Below are 17,673 nucleotides of genomic sequence, written 5' to 3' on the forward strand. Positions count from 1 at the left end.
TTCCCCTTCCAAAAAACATCAAAACCATGAATATAAGACATTGGTTAACCGTTATTATTACCGTTCAACGTTTATAACTACCAATTTAGAAACAAATTCTTCTGAACTTAGAGAATATACACTAGTGTCTAGTATTGTCATGTAGGTTTACAGCACCTATTTAGACTAATGATAGAATAGTCCGATCAGACCACTCCATCCTTCATAGTAAAATATATTAAATTATAATTTATATAATATTTATTAATTTATTATGTAAACCAATTACAGATCAAGTTACATACATATAAATGCTTATATATATATTATATACTTGTATATTTTATCTTTATAGTTATTATTTAATATATGTAGCATACTATCATGTATGAACTCAATATATGTTTGTATTTTTCGTATTTTTTTCCACATATTTTTAAAAATTGGCACTTGCAACAACTTTGACGTTTTGAGCGTTTGATAAATAAACGATCGTCTTTCAATACAATTACTTATAAAAATTTTTATATCTGGTTTAAAATTGTAACAGATATTCTGTAGCCTATTTATAATTGGGAATTATTCTATTGTAAAAGAAAATTTAATTTATATACCTACCAGTAATTCATAATTATCTATAATATTAAAAAAAAAAAAATCATTTAAGTGTATTGCTATATAATATTGTAATTTTATTTAAAATATCTTTTGGTTATTGTATATATTATATATAATATAAAGTTGTATCAACATATAATATAATAATTATTATAAATCATTAAATACAATATTATGTAGAATAGATATTAGATAATGGTAAGTAGAGTGTATCCTGATAATATACAACAATGATGCTGAAAATCAAATCAATTGATATAATATAGGTGTATAAGTATGTATTAACTTATATTGCCTGTGTAAATAAATATTATATATTTTTTTGGTAGCTTAATCTGAACTAAGTTACACAGATTTTAATTTCCAAATTCAGATTCATGGGGTAATTTTCTGATATTCTGATAGTCCTAGTGGGCTATGCCACCTATAATATAGATATAATATATAGTATACATATTATACCTAATTATTATTATTATAATTTTCTTTCTGTAAATATAATATTAATATAAATGGACTTTATACTGTATAAAGTGTAATATTCATCTATAGTATCAGAATGATTATGTACCTAGGTATTGAAAGAGCTTGGAAGTAGTGTCAATGGACGCTCCCTTCCATCAAGCCGTTCAGCCTAGTAAAAGCAAATAAGTATCAACAAAATTACTTTTCGTATTATTTGTATACAGATTGTAAATTTTATCTATTTTAATAAATAAAAAAAAGGTACCTATTGAAAGAAAGTCAGTGACCCTTCTCCGAAATGTTTTCAGTTTTTAGTGTAAATGGACTTAAGTTGTAACATATTTTGGATATCTCTTTCCATTTATAAAATATATATTATATTTCTTGTATATAATATTTTCCATGCATACTTCTATAGTTCTATTCTATGACATAATATTGTACTTTATGGATGAATCAATTTTGAATTTATAACAAAAACACGTGTATTGTACCTACTATTGTGTAAGAACTGTTTATGCGTTTTATTAAAATAATAGGGATGTATCATGATACGATTTTAACTATTATTTTGCACTTCCACTTATGAGATTTTGCTATTATGAGAATTTGGAAAATTTGTATTTTTATTTCGAAGATCATTTTTTCATATAAAAATATACAATACCTATATTATGTAACTAAGTGTAATTCAATATAAATGTATTTCTATTTGCAAAAATAACGGGTTTGGACATTTAAAAGAACATATTATGTTATCGCTTTTTATTTGAAAAAAATTGATAACATAGGTCATTCTAAATATTGTCAATGTACAGTGAAAACTTTACAAATTTAAAACACAGATAACCTTATTTACTTAATATATATATAGATAATAAATTCGCTCAATGAAAATTCTCATCAGTGTAGTACTGTTATGTATAAATATAATATTTCTATAGGTACAAACAACAATGGTTAGGTTAAATTAAAAATTGAAAAACCTAAACCTTTATTATTTCAATAGATTTAAATGAATTATATAAGTAAAATAACTTCGAAAAAACAGCAAAGATTATAATTTATAAATTATAATAGACTGATAGTCAAATATAAAATATTTCAGCTAGTTCTAAATATTATGTTTATTGTTATAATTTAAGTAAACATATAAGTAAATAACATTAATTTATTAATAATTGAAATAGTAATTTCAGATATTTTAAATAAATAAACTAAATAAACTAATTTTTTAGTCAAAATCCGTATACTGTGAAAATATAGTGTTAAGTATTGCTTAACACAGAATAAGCATATACCTATAATAATATAATCAGACATGAATACAGAACATGATACATCACGCATGGCGGGCGTCTGCAATAATTTTTCAAGAATTATTTCCTTATATAATAACGTGTTGAGTAGTGTTGACATAATGGCATCTGTCATCTTATATATGTTAACATCGTAGTCGATATCATTAACAAAACTGTCGTATACTCATATGTAAAAGATAAGTAATAATCTCCCAAAGGGTTACTGTAGACAAATGGTTATTCATGGCTCAGTCATCGGTGAATATGACAAACTGCCAAAAAGATGTTGTTCGGATTACGTGAAGGCTTCCAACAGATTGTAATTTGTCGAGTTCTCCTGACGAATACCTTAACTATTGGATTTTCAATCCAAGATTTTTAAAAAATATATAAATGATAGGTGTTTGTAAAAATTGCATTTTATTTATAGCACCTTTTTATTACAAGTACTTTTTATCTACCACAGTACCACATATAATAATATGAATATATGATATGAACAGTATTTACAGTTTTAGTTAACAGCTAAAGCAATGAATGGAATTGAATTTTAAAAATACTTATAAATAAGATATGGTTCTGAAAGACTGGTTAGTTACATTCAAGTATCGGAAAATAATAAAAATTATTTACACTATGTGAAACTTGTATTTTCTTTTCATATAAGTTTTTATCGTGAATATTATGATACTTATCTTAAAAGAAAAAAATTATTAATATTTGTTTACTTTATTATTATAGTATTATAACTTTAAATTTGTAAAGTGGGGTAGTATTTGTCTGACATCTTTTCCAATATTAAATGTTTGTACCTATAATAATTTAATTTAAAAATTATTATTTTTCAAACTAGGTACCTGTATAAAATATTATATAATAATAATTTATCATAACATAATTTTAGTTTGAGTATGACAGAGGTAAACAAAAATAAATAAATATCAAATAGTAAGACTGTAAGAGTATATAGTTTATGTCAGGCACAGCATAATCTAAACATTTTTCTAATTCACTATGGTCTTCGTTATAAAAATTTTAATTTTTCACGTACAACTACCATTAATATCTTATAATATAAAAATTATGAACAATAAATAAAAAAATTTAATTTAATGTAATTATGTAACAAAATATTACTGTTAAAAATAATATAAAACTTGAACAGTATACCAAGATATATAGTTACATAATTATTACATTTCTCTTGTCAGTTGCCAATTAATAGCAATTATATTATTATACACCTACAACCTACTATATCTATTTAAGATAGGAATATTTTTTCCCCGAAAATTACAGTACCTACAGTTCAAACTTTATTTTTCCATATATGTATAATGAATTATGATTGATAATAATTTATTATATTAATAGTTTGCCGATGAATTATGAATACAATGTTATTTATGAACTGCATAATGGCGAGAGGTTGAAGGTTGAATTATTGTCATTATTTGTCTGAACACTTTTGTACATTTCGGAAGGTGACTAGCTATATGAATTTCCAAACTTGTATATTATATATCAAACTTCCTAAACTTGTCAATGAAATCCTTAATATTTAGGTAGGTACTGTAAAACTGATAAATGTGATTTATAGAATGAATATTATGTATTATTTTAATAGCAATAAGGGGCCAGAGCCTTAAATATGGAACTCACATATTTTGAGAGTCTATCATCTATAAATACATATATATATATATCATATATGTATAAACCTCATAATATATACACTCGCACATCTATATATTAATTATATAAAGTACTTATAATAAATAAAAAAATGTAATATTTAAATATTTTAAATTAATTAAGTTGATAATATATAAGAAATTCAATACAATTATAACATTAATAATGGTAGCCGGTAGGTGTCTATACTTAAACTTATCGCAAAATAGTCGAACCAAACATTATTTTAATGCTTGAATTAAAATTCACTGAAAAAAAATTACATGGTACCTAATACGTAACACCAATATTTTTTTTTAATTTAATAAACCTTACACGATGTAATATATATATATCAGCTACTACCTATATACAATATACGTGTATAGGTACTATAGTGTACTTACACTTATATAATGCATATAATGATAACAAAAAATGAAACGACGAAAGGAATAATTATTATTTATTAATATTACGACCTTAAAAAAAAAACACGATGTAACAAATAAAATTTAAAAAATAACATATAATAATGTATTTATATATTTTATACAATTCCTGACCACAATGATACACCAATTAATATAACGATGTTTCATATTAATACAACAAATTAAAAAATATATAGTTCGAGTAAACCATAAACTATATATAAGTATGCATATTTATGTTTTTGGACTAAAATAGTCACTACTCACTAGTCACAATACAGTGAAGAAAATAGTATTTTTAAATACACAAAATTGTTGTTTGATTACTATCGGAATAAAAGAGACTGAGTGTGATCTTTTATAAGTGAATACAAATTAAAGATTTCAAAAATAAAACGTTTCTGTTTTAAAGATCAATAGTCAGAATACTTCACTATAGGTATACGTATACCTAATTATAAAAGGCTGACATAAACACATCCACCACAAGTTGTGGTCCACAGCGCAGATATAGGTACATGTGCGATGTGCCTGTCCTATATATATTATAAGGTTGGATGTGTAACACCAATAATGTGATGACTGATGTGTATTGAAATCGCTTCGCGTATCTAAATTCAAAAAAATTCACGGAAAGAATCAAAAAGTTTAAAGGTATTTTAAAATATTAAATTTTTAATCATGACATATTATTATAGTACCTACGTTAAATATTAAACCGATGTGCATTTTTTGTCTACAAATTATTACCTGTAAATTACTATTTGTTCAATAAACCCATGCATTTATTTTTATTTTCTTCGATCACATTTAATAATTGATTATATTTTTATATTATACAGGTTTTCCACAGTTCGAAACCTTATAGGTACTCTTTTAAGTGATATTAATTTCTCGACAACTTCAAGTGGCCTTTCAGTATCGTACTATCAGTAACAATATATTGTATTATTAAGCCATACCTACTTGAGATTATATATTTATATACTATAATATGAAACAGTACAAAAAATGTAACTGTATGGTATTTGTACACCATTGCATTGCACACAATCAGACTTTAAAAATAATAATAATAATAATCAACGACAAGTTGGTATTGCTATTGCGGAACTTAAAATAAATTGTATAAACTATAAAGTGATAGTTTTATATGCTAAATTTTTAAAATTATAATGTGAAATGTGAAATCCATAATATTCGATACAATTCAAATTTTTATAGTTAATCTTAATAATTCCAGTATTTTAAATGCGTTCAGAAAATACAGATAGGAATTTTCAGATAACCTTAATAACAGTTTAACAATTCCATACACCTAACTAATGCTCGATAGAAAATATCACTAACATTAGTTTGAACATTTTGAAAGCTCAATACTCAAAATAATAACATAATTCAACTACCCTTTAGAAAGGTCCTATACTTATGTAACATGGATATTTAAAATAATTGAATAGGCTTATGATAACTATGTAGATATATTAAAGTTCAAATATTATTAAAATAACTTTTAATAATCAATAATATTATAAAAGTTGATCAATATGTTCTAGGGTCTATATTGTTGTATTTTGTTATAAATAATGTTTTTTTTTTTTTTTTTTATTCAAAATATATATTTACAATCTGTATTTTATTTTTATACAATAAGCAAATTTGATAGGTGCATACATAGCCTTAAAATTACATTACATGATTTACATGAGGAGGGAGGCTATCCATTGATAGAACCCTTCATAAATAATGTTATGTTTTTATAATGTTAACTAACAATAATTAAAATGTTATATGTTTAACAGTAATTTGAACTTTTCAATTAAGTTCAATTTATGTGTAACTATATAATATACTTATACCTACTTATAACCTGAATAGTGAAATAGTCATGAATACAGATTAAATCTAAGTAAGTATAAACACAATTAAAAGTAACTACCTACTATTACACAATTATTGAGTAAATTCAATTTAATTCTATCTACGTATATCTAGTAAATAGGTATTAAGTATAAGTATACTTATAATTTAAATTGTTACGTAAAATGAATAATCAAATATCAATAACCTAACTCATATTATTTTTCATATTAAACTATTTAAACGTCATTGGATCGTTCATGTACTCTCATGGTACTTGAGAGTTACGTTTATTAAAAACTACTAACTATTTCTATCTTAAAATTTAAAACTAACAAAATTATTAAGTAATGTTTACATTATGATTTAAACATAATTTAATATTGATTTACAATTATAATACTCTATTTATTAGATTAGTGTAATTATTGAGGACCTTTAAATAAATCACCCCCTCCCCGAAACAATTCGCATTATCTTTTTAATTTATTCTAAGATAGTAGTTCAAAGTTCAAACACTTAACCTTAAATCATACAATATTTAACTAGTCAAATTTTATTGAGGATAAATTAATTATTAAAATAAAATAAATTTATTATTTAATATTTAATAAACCAAACATTAAACAAAAATATACGTAGACGTTAAACTATGTTAATATTTCAATAATTAATGATTTAATTAAATAATTACTAATTTTTAATAAATTGACATTTAAAAATAATAATATTTAGATTAATATAAAGGTATTCACAACCAAATAAACACAATTTCTATTAATATTTTACACTTGAAAAATGTCTGACTATTGAAAAAAAAATTATTTTAGGTTAACCTCGTATCTAGGTAATTTTAACTTTTAAAATTAAAAACAGAGAAAGTTGCTTTGATGTAGTGAAGTAGGTTTTTAATTTTCATAATTTTTAATTACAGACAGAAAATAAAACGTTATCGTCGCAATGAATAATAATTATGCGATTCTGATTAGTTACATAAAAAAAAGTCATATAACAGGAGTACCGACTACCGGACCTCAAGTACCTATGGGCTATGGCCAAATTGGCCAATGGATACAAACACCTCAACGTCCTCATCATTTAAAATTCCGGTATAGCCAGTGTAGGTACTTCAAAGACTGAAATTTTCAAGGCACTAAACAAAGCTATTATTACCGAGTAATGGGTATCGATACTCTACAGCAGATAAATATTAATGTAGGTAAGTGTCTTGTATACTACATAAGACACTTACATTATAATATATAGTAAATATAATAATTATAGTATTATTATAATCATCAAAGCCGTATCTAAGAGAGGCTAAGGGGCCATTGTTTTATTTCAACTGAAAATTATTTAAGAATATTTTTCAAAATTATTAATGATATAAATAGATTTTGAAATAATGAGTGTTGTTCATAAAATAGTCGTCCTGTATAATAGTAATATAAGTAGGTAACAGCTTATATAATGCAGTAAAACTTGTACAGTTGTACCATTGCCTTAAAGTGTTGAACACGGTTGTAAATAGAATCGAATTTTTAACAAAAAAATTATATCTAAGACCGTGGTAATGAATACTGATGGGCGTTAGACTTTGTCTGTTGGGTTTGTGCAAGGTTAAGTATTGACAAAATGACGAATGACGAAGAATGTAGATTGAAGATGAAAAGTCATAAACTCATAAATATCGTTATCACTTATCAGTAACAGTTGGATGTTATCAACTGACGGGAATCGGCTTCACGCACAATATGAACGTACAATCGGTATTTTGTCGATTGTATTTCACACAATCGTGGTAAAGAGAAGTTAAATACGTCTTGGAACGATAACAATAATTATTAGATATTAATTAATAATTAATTGTGTTGTTTCACCGACGTCTCACCTTGATTGGGCCAGGTGGGTTAATTAGATAACTTATCTGTGTTATTCCCATTCGAATCCCATAACGAAAACCTAGTGGGAAGTGGAAGTCTATTATTATAAACGGAAAAAGCCGGTCACGTTTACAAAAATATCGCTGGAAACATCGAAAACGAAAAAACGTTACCACATTCACTCAGTCAGCGGTGGTCCGGTATACACGGTCGATTTCTTTCGGGATCACTTTTGGGAAGAACAACGCTGAACGTTCCTCTGGCTCTTACGTGACCCAGTCGATCGAAATCGTTTTCTTAAATCATATAATAATATTTACGTACTTTATTATTTCCTATCGCCGGCGCATCTGTGTGTGTATTTAGTTCCGTATCCCGTCTAACGTCTTTAATAATCGAAACCAAAGTGAGTATTAGATGAAACTAATTAAATAATATTTTAGATATATTATAGGTAATAATTAATATAATATAATTTATACGAACCGTTCGTCTCGCTGCTGCTCTCCTGAGCAATTTACGTATAATACTATAATACTAAATATATTAATATTACATATTGTACATCGTGGTGTTGTACTGGTGCCATTCTATGACATTGCGGTAACCTTGGCACCCGCTAATGATTTTTCATCCATATTTAATATTGTAATATTTTCCACAGATGCTAAATAGGTACTTATCTAATCGTCACTGGCCATAGAAACATCGTGCGCATTGCACACTCGTTCAAGTGTCGATTTACGCGTTTTACTCATCGTTTTCGATTTTTTTTTACCATCGTCTTAGTAATTCTTTTTGTTTTTCCCACTGCTGTCTTACCGTGTTTAAATGCACCGTGTGTCAACAGTCGTCTTACGTTTCGTGACAGACGGCTGTGCAAAAAGATTTCGAGCTGCGGCAGCCACAGCATCGGCCTACAGATTTAGTCGTTACTCAGAACGCATGCAATCCAACTACGTTGCACCACTCGAGGTGTATAATCCTGAATAAACACTGATTTGACTCAGATTTTACGCACATCCATTTTCCTTTATCCTTTTTATTACCTGTGGTGTAATTGCACAGATTACTCTAGTTAAATTTTCTCAATTGACATTCTGTTTTTATATGACTTACGGTTTGGCTTTTGTTGCCACTATCACATACTGGACTATCTTGGTGTCTACATTTGTACATCATACAAAACAATAACTAATTTTTTCGAAGGCAATTTACTACTGACCACTTAAGTCTAGGCAATTCCATTCCCATTTTTTTTGCTTGGTATTGTAGATTTAGTTGAGCCAATACTTACCCTATCGATAAATTTGTTAAATAGAATTAAATCAATTTTGTTTTAATTTGGCTTGGTTCTCAAAAATATTTTGTTAAATAGAAGTTTGTTATAATAATAATATAATTGTTTCACTGTGTAATATTTTAATTTTATAAATAGTAGTAAGTACCCAATCATAATAATTATTATAAATATAATGTACTCATTAGGTAAAGAATATCAATTAAAAATAGGTATTAAAATTAATTAATATGTTAATGGATGCCTACTTACCACATCATGAAAATAAATTTTTAATAGAGACCCATTAGTTTTCTAATACCTACCTAGTATATTATTTGATACTTTCCTTATCTTTCATTTATTTGTTGATCTCATAATAATTATGGCATAATAAATCTATCAATAAATATATTTGTTTTATAGTTCATACCTATTATTTATTTTACTCTTTGTAAAAATTTAAAATATTTTTACTCATTTGACACATTTTATTGAGAAAAATACAAAATAGAACAACATATTACTTACTTTAGTTCTTAAAGTTATATTAGGCTTTGAATTTAACTGATATATTCTAATCTCATAAATATAATTATGTTTTGACCTTGAATTCTAAGGTTGTACCTAACTATTAACTAACCATAATCAAGCTTGATCCCAGAAATATAAAGTGTATCCAGTTTATCTCTATAATAATATATTAAAATTAATGAATTTTTTGTATGTCTGCTTACCTATGTACCTACTAATAACTTATTTATTGGTATTGTATGGTAGTCCTCAAATTATAATTTACTTGTATTACTTATACTCTTATATTTACTTTTGTTATAAGGTTTTTAAAATTACTTGACCTGATATACATAAGCAAAATTATGGGTCAAGCCATGGTCTAACCTAATGTCATAGGTTATTGGCCTACAGATGGAATACATATATAAAATATATTTTTTTATTTTTTACCACTATTTTATATTTATAATAATAATACATAATAATACCTTCCTTCTACTAGTCCTACCTAATGTAATAGTTAATATGTTATAAAAAAAATAGAATAGATTTATTTAAATATAATGTACTATATTTTATTTCTTGGAATTCAATGTAAAGCTTAAATATATTGTGGCAGTATAACTATAATATGACTCCATATCCGCATGTGTTGTCTCTGTCTTACTAATGTACATCATAATAAATTTTTGTTCAGCAGAATACATTTTGTGATGATAGCTTTAATATCAGAGTAAATTTACCTATTATCAAATTTAAAGGTAAGAATATTATCTAGACAATGGCATAAGCTTTTAATGATAGTATTATTTTAAAGTGAGTTACAGCTATGTAAAATATTACAACTTTAAAATGTTCATAACTCACTTTAAAATGATAATATCAATAAAATCATATGTCATTGTCTAGATAATATTCTCACCTTTAAATTTTGTAATAGGTAAATTTACTCTTATATTAAAGCTAACATCTTAAAATAAATTCTGCTGAACTAAAAATTGTTATGATGTATGTTAGTAAGATAGAGACAACACATGCGGTTATGGTGTCCTCTTAACTAACTATATTATTTAATCCATAATTTTCAAAATGTTATGTATATTTAGTAAATTATATATTTGAATTGCCGATATAAAACCAATTGATCTTATTAATGACCTCTGAAGTATGCACTTCATTTGAATACTTATTTATTTTAATTTATATATAAATAATATATATATATTTATATAATTTTTATATATTACCTAATAATTAGTCTCAATGACTCAAATTATGTCTAATTAGACAAAAAAATTATTGAATTCCAATATATAAATAAATACAATTTTATTTTAATATTCTTAGTTTATTATACTAAACAATTATTCTGATTGCCACCTAGATATTTAACTATAGAATATACAAACTATCTGAACTTGTATAAAGTATGCCAATATCCTAATTGAAAACCACGTGTATTGTTTTGGCTTAGCTACAATAAATTTTTTTTTATTTTACTTCTTAGCTAGCTAAAATAACATTTGCAAACAATCTGTCCTTCTGGTTGACATTTCTGCAATTAGACTTGATTGTTGTACTATGTTCATTCGATTTTATCTTATTGTTGGTCGTAATGCTATTCCATTTAAAAACTATAGATTAAAATTATGTAATTTGTTAACAAACAAAAGTTCTTTACATACTAGTCCCAATAAGTTAACTTGGCCTGTTTTCAGTGATCAACCATACAGAGTCTGTTTAAATTATTCAGTTAATTTAATTGATAATTTACTATTACAATTGTTTTATTGTAGATGGCTACCTCACAATTATTACACGACAACACTACTACTCACTTGGATTATATGAGCACCTTGGACATCGATGTTGAAGCTCAATTTGTTCGATTGTCTGGTATCATTTGTACTATTGGTAAGTTTTAAGATTTCAGAGGTATTAAAACATTCATTGAAAGATATTAAATAACTTCTATATCTTCTAGGACCTGCTTCGGTTGCTGTGGAAACACTTGAGGAAATGATTGACTCTGGCATGAATGTTGGTCGCTTGAACTTCTCTCATGGTTCACATGAATACCATGCAAACACAATTAAGAACTTAAGACAAGCTGCTGAAAATTATGGCAAGAAGATTGGTGTTTATAGCCCATTAGCTATTGCTCTAGATACCAAGGGACCTGAAATAAGAACTGGTTTATTAGAAGGCGTATGTAAACTTTATTATTAAATACATTTTAATAGGTACCTTTTTATTTTTATTTAATCAAATTTTAGGGTGGATCAGCTGAGGTTGAACTGAAAAAAGGTGAACAAATCAGTCTATCTACAGACAAGGCATTTGAAAACAGCGGTAATGCCTCTAAAGTGTATGTTGACTATCCCAACATAACCAAAGTGGTGAAACCAGGCAACCGAGTATATGTTGATGATGGTCTTATTTCCTTAATTGTCAAAGAAATTGGTAAAAAGATTAAATAATATATTACTATTGTCATTCAAATGTAACCATTATAATTTAATTTTTTAGGCAGCAATTTTATTGTGTGTACTATTGAAAATGGTGGATCATTAGGAAGTCGTAAAGGTGTCAACTTACCTGGTGTACCTGTGGATCTACCAGCAGTATCTGAAAAAGACAAAAGTGATTTGCAATTTGGTGTTGAACAAGGTGTAGATATGATTTTTGCATCATTCATCAGAGAAGCTGCAGCTATTAAAGAAATTAGAGAGATCTTGGGTAAATACTGACAATGATGAATAGTTATAGCAATTTCATCATTAAAAATTAATTTAATTTAAATTTTGAAGGTGAAAAAGGGAAAAACATATTGATTATTTCAAAAATTGAAAATCACCAAGGCATGAAAAACTTGCAAGAAATAATTGAAGCTTCTGATGGTATTATGGTTGCTCGTGGTGATTTAGGAATTGAAATCCCACCAGAAAAGGTCTTTTTGGCTCAAAAAGCTATGATTGCACGTTGTAATAAGGTAAATAATAAAAAAAAAAAAAACTGGCACAATAACTTATGCTATAATTAGAGTTGCCATTCATGACAGCAAACTAGAACTATTTCTGGTTTTTAACTCTATGTACCATGTTCCAAACATTTTTGTATATTTATAGGTTTTAAAAAGAATTGAATTAATTTTGTTATAACAAAAAAGAAAAATAATTATTTAAAAAAATATTAATTATAATCTTTTGATAATTATGTTTTTTCAATTTTTGTTGCATAGTTATAATGGAATTGTTTTTAAATAAATAGTATGATTCTATATTATTTTTTATGTAATTATGGTAATCTTACCTATAGAAAGATTAAACATTTTAAGTTATTGTAAAAAAAAAACTAACATACAAACATATAATGCTCTTACCTTCATATTTCGTAATAGATCTATTTACTCTAATTTTTAAACTAACGAAGCTAAACTTGAATTTCTAAGCATATATTTGTTGTGATATACATTTTTAAGGTGGAAACTATACAACTGCATTCTCTTAAAAATATACAATATACTTGTTTATTTATACATTATACATTTTGTAATTTATTGTTCTAATATGACTATTAAATATTTATATTTAAATTATTAATACACAAGTATTAATACTAATTGTAAATTAATTGCTAATCATTATATTTATTAAAGTTGTTTTGGGGATTTTATTTTTATTTCTATTTTTGAAATAATTACAGGCTGGCAAACCAGCTATTTGTGCAACTCAAATGTTGGAGTCTATGATTAAGAAACCTCGTGCTACCCGTGCAGAATCTTCTGATGTGGCAAATGCCATCCTTGATGGAGCTGACTGTGTTATGTTATCTGGAGAAACAGCCAAAGGAGAATACCCATTAGAGTGTGTACGTACTATGGCTACCATCTGTAAAGAAGCAGAGACAGCCGTTTGGCAGAGACAATTGTTTGCTGACTTATCGTCTGCTGTAAGTTAATTACTAGAAAAAATAATAATAATTTTCATTTTCTAATGGTTCATTTTCAAATTTTTAAGGTTAATTTGCCTTTGGATGCTTCACATACAACTGCTATTGCTGCTGTAGATGCAGCTAATAAAAGTAAAGCTGCTGCCATTGTTGTTCTTACAACTTCTGGCCATTCTGCACATCTCATTTCCAAATATCGCCCACGTAGTCCAATCATAGCTCTGACCAGAAATGTCCAAGTTGCACGTCAATGTCATATTTATCGTGGTATTCTACCCTTATTCTATAATGGTAAGTACATAGATCTTTTTTCTATCCAGCAAGAAAATATGCCATTGTCTAAAAAATTCAGTTCTTCTGTTTTCTTCCATTCAACACAGAACCATAATGAAACCAGTGTCAATGACTAATGGAGATATTCATAATTAGCATATGTTCTTGTTGGATAAAGTATATGAATAGTGACTACATATTAATTTCAATAGTTTTATGTGGTACATAATATTATTAATTCATCAACAAAATTGTATTATTTTAGAACAACCATTAAGTGACTGGTTGAAAGATGTGGACACCCGTGTAGTGCATGCCATTAATTTTGGTAAATCTCGCGGATTCATTAAAACTGGAGATCCAGTAGTAGTTGTCACTGGATGGAAGAAAGGTTCTGGATACACCAACACTTTACGCATCGTGTATGTACCTGAACAAGAAGATTTTTGTTTAACGTCTTAATAATTTATATATAATAAAAAAACACAATGGGCACTAGGTTTTAATATTTAATGAGATCATTAGACTAAACTAGATACAAACAAATGTATTCCATGATTATTTATCGGTTATAATGTTATGTTAATAAGTTCTGTAGTTTATGTTGTATCCTTCACAGGGACGATTTTAATTTTATTACATTTACTGGTTTTATCGCAGTTAAATAATGCTTGAAAAGTATACTAAGCCTATGTTTTTCTTTAATTATGAATACATTGAATAAATTAAAATAGGTAAAATGTAAACTAAATATAAATTTCCATCACGTAGTGTTTTCATTTTTGAATATTAATTACAATGTTGCTTGCTTTTTTTTTTTATTCTGCTAGTATTTGTTGAAACTTAATACTTCCATTTTCAATGCCTATTCATGATTTATATAAAATATATTCAATCACTTGACATACATAAATTGTATTGTAATGTGCTTATGTTATTATTAAAACTAATTAATTATATAATATTTGCTTTTGGCTGATGTTTGTTTCATGAAATGCTACCTAAACTAGATATTATACAACAATGTTTTTTAATGCGACATTATAACCTAATGCTTTTGTACTTAACTTTGTTGTGCTTATAATAAACTATTTTATTGATACGTAGGTTGTTTTAGTCAACATAAAATTTTATATCTAAATACAAATACATAATATTATATTGGGCCTGCTGATAAAATTATTAATTGTATATGATAAACTTATTATTTGCCTAAGTAATTTTACAGGTATATGATATGTATTGAGTATCAGCTTATAGAACATGAGATCTCTTGGTTATTGAGTAAGAATACTTTTTGGTTAACCATTTTGCAATGTGAATTAAAAAATTATACTAACTTTAAACCCTTTATAGAATAATACATTTTTACATAAAACTATATTAATATTTAAAAACATTTTGTTTAGTTTCTCTTGTAGCACCCTCTTAGATGATTATATTTCTTTTAAACAATAATATTGCAATAGCGCTTTTCGCATCAAATAATGTTATATCTTATACTTGTTTATACTTTTTAATATTATAATAAAGCTTTGGAGTTTGAAAATAACTAATACTAATTAAGGAAGTTTTGTATTATAAAGGCATCATTCATATAAATGTTATAATTTAGTGACGTTAAGTACTTATTGTTTTTTTGTTTTCAGTAACGTGGAATGAGGTTCTCCAAAATTGGCTAATATACTGCAATAAAAAAAAAAAATAAAAAACCGTTTTTTAAACAAACATCATTCCGTGTTATGTTTAGAAGATCCCAAAATTTAATTCATCTAATCATGACCAGTGCATTACATTCTAATACAAATACCTTAATAAATTATTATTGTACCTACTCTATTTTATTGTATACGATTTTTTTTTTCTTAGAACTCAGTTTTAGGAATGTGAATTTATAGTTTTATTGTTTTTATAATAATTATAATAACATGGATACATCAAACAACAAAATTAACTGTCTTTATTTATTTTTCCACACTAATACCATTTGTTGTATTAGGTATTATTTTTAGTAAAGCCTCTCCTTAGAGAATCTCTATACTACTATAGTACCACTATAACATATTGTAGTACACTACTGACTAAAACAGCAAGTTGTAACCATGATCGATCACAAAATGATGATATACTTATTGCATCAAATGTGTTCTAAGTAACTTGACTATCATCGGCCAGACTACCGTTTGAAGAATTAAGAATTGCTGATAAATCCAAAGATTAGATATGGTAGGTAGTAGATATCTATAGTTTATACTCTCTAATATATTTAATCTCAAGTCAAACCTTAAGCAGTTTGCTGGTGACAGTGGTATAATGATAATTGTAATACTTAAAGAAATACACAGTGATCAATAACATCTAGTGATGTTTTCTTAAAAAAAAAGGATGTAATAACTAATAATAAGTTTAGGTTATATATTTTTATATAACTGTACATCTGTACACAATTACGCAAATATGACCTATTTGAATTTATTCAAATAGTAAATACCATAATAGATTCTTTAAAATGCACGATAAGCACTATGAAATTTTAAACTTGTAGAGAGGTGCCGAGCGGACGAAGTTACTGTATTAATAATAATATTTATATTATTCATAAATACTTTTTCATAATACGTCAAATTGTAATATTTGAATAGAAAATTTTATTTATGCAATTTATTGAAACTTGCTGCGCAACTATTAGAAGGATTAGGAGTCTTAACACTTAACACCTAAAACTAGCTTAATAGTCTTAACACCTTTCATTGTTTAACTGTCTAATAGTTGGAACATACAATAGATTTTAAAATTTATATCAATATAATAATTGTAATTTTCGAACACTAATTTATTCGAAAAAATCCAAATATTGTTTTTACTTAAATCTAAGTTTTTATTCGGTTTTTTATCTCTACCAATAAAGTATCAAAAATTGTTATATGCGAAATTACTAAAATTTGCCTATATGGCTATATACTTTTCAATTATCATAGATACTAGTGACTACCTTATTTCTATTTATAATAACAAATCATATTTAATTCTTTGTGAATTTTTTTAATAGATATTGTGTATAAGATGTTAAATGTAAGAAAAAGTTTTACTACAAGTTTATATTAATAAATGATTCGTTATAAATTATGTATTGGAGCCTGGAGCTATTGGATTTTGATTGTTTTTAAAATTTCAGTGAATTTACATTCTTATAAGTTCTGTCGCCACACTCGGCTAAATATAATTTTAAATTATGACGCGATGTTTTTGTTTTGCTATTTTGCTGATCCTCAGAGGGCCAGAGACTATATTTTGTGTATGATGTTCTCTACTTAGAGGATTTTACAAATTTTTTGCACTGGTATCACTGGTATACAGTCCAAGCAGATATATATCGTAAAGTAGTAACAAATGTAAGACGACCATGTTCAAACTAAGTGTTAATCGGACACTCATTTTTA

At 26.1% G+C, this 17,673-nt stretch overlaps 1 protein-coding gene across 2 annotated transcripts; it reads left to right on the top strand.

Annotated features, from left to right (window-relative positions):
* Positions 1 to 8,313: 8,313 nt before the first annotated feature.
* LOC132928524 (pyruvate kinase-like) lies at positions 8,314 to 16,183 on the top strand. 2 transcript variants are annotated; one of them, XM_060993265.1, is made up of 10 exons: positions 8,314 to 8,620; positions 11,806 to 11,923; positions 11,994 to 12,217; positions 12,286 to 12,472; positions 12,539 to 12,748; positions 12,820 to 13,001; positions 13,715 to 13,960; positions 14,029 to 14,251; positions 14,499 to 14,655; positions 15,883 to 16,183. In XM_060993265.1, the coding sequence occupies exons 2-10, from the start codon at positions 11,806 to 11,808 to the stop codon at positions 15,893 to 15,895; spliced, it is 1,560 nt and encodes a 519-aa protein (XP_060849248.1). In that variant the 5' UTR covers positions 8,314 to 8,620; the 3' UTR covers positions 15,896 to 16,183. The 2 variants fall into 2 exon arrangements, with proteins under 2 accessions (XP_060849248.1, XP_060849247.1); XM_060993264.1 differs by lacking the exon at positions 8,314 to 8,620 and adding an exon at positions 8,925 to 9,189.
* Positions 16,184 to 17,673: the final 1,490 nt, after the last annotated feature.

The sequence above is a fragment of the Rhopalosiphum padi genome, chromosome 4, assembly GCF_020882245.1.
Source record: "Rhopalosiphum padi isolate XX-2018 chromosome 4, ASM2088224v1, whole genome shotgun sequence".
In the NCBI taxonomy this organism is placed as follows: domain Eukaryota; kingdom Metazoa; phylum Arthropoda; class Insecta; order Hemiptera; family Aphididae; genus Rhopalosiphum; species Rhopalosiphum padi.

What these genes read in the sequence shown, in the direction of transcription:
- LOC132928524 (XM_060993264.1), top strand. Translation starts at nt 9,046, where the DNA reads ATGCACCGTGTGTCAACAGTCGTCTTACGTTTCGTGACAGACGGCTGT. An exon ending in ACTACGTTGCACCACTCGAG is followed by an intron (nt 9,190 to 11,805) that starts GTGTATAATCCT and finishes GTTTTATTGTAG; the next exon opens with ATGGCTACCTCACAATTATT. An exon ending in TGATTGCACGTTGTAATAAG is followed by an intron (nt 13,002 to 13,714) that starts GTAAATAATAAA and finishes AAATAATTACAG; the next exon opens with GCTGGCAAACCAGCTATTTG.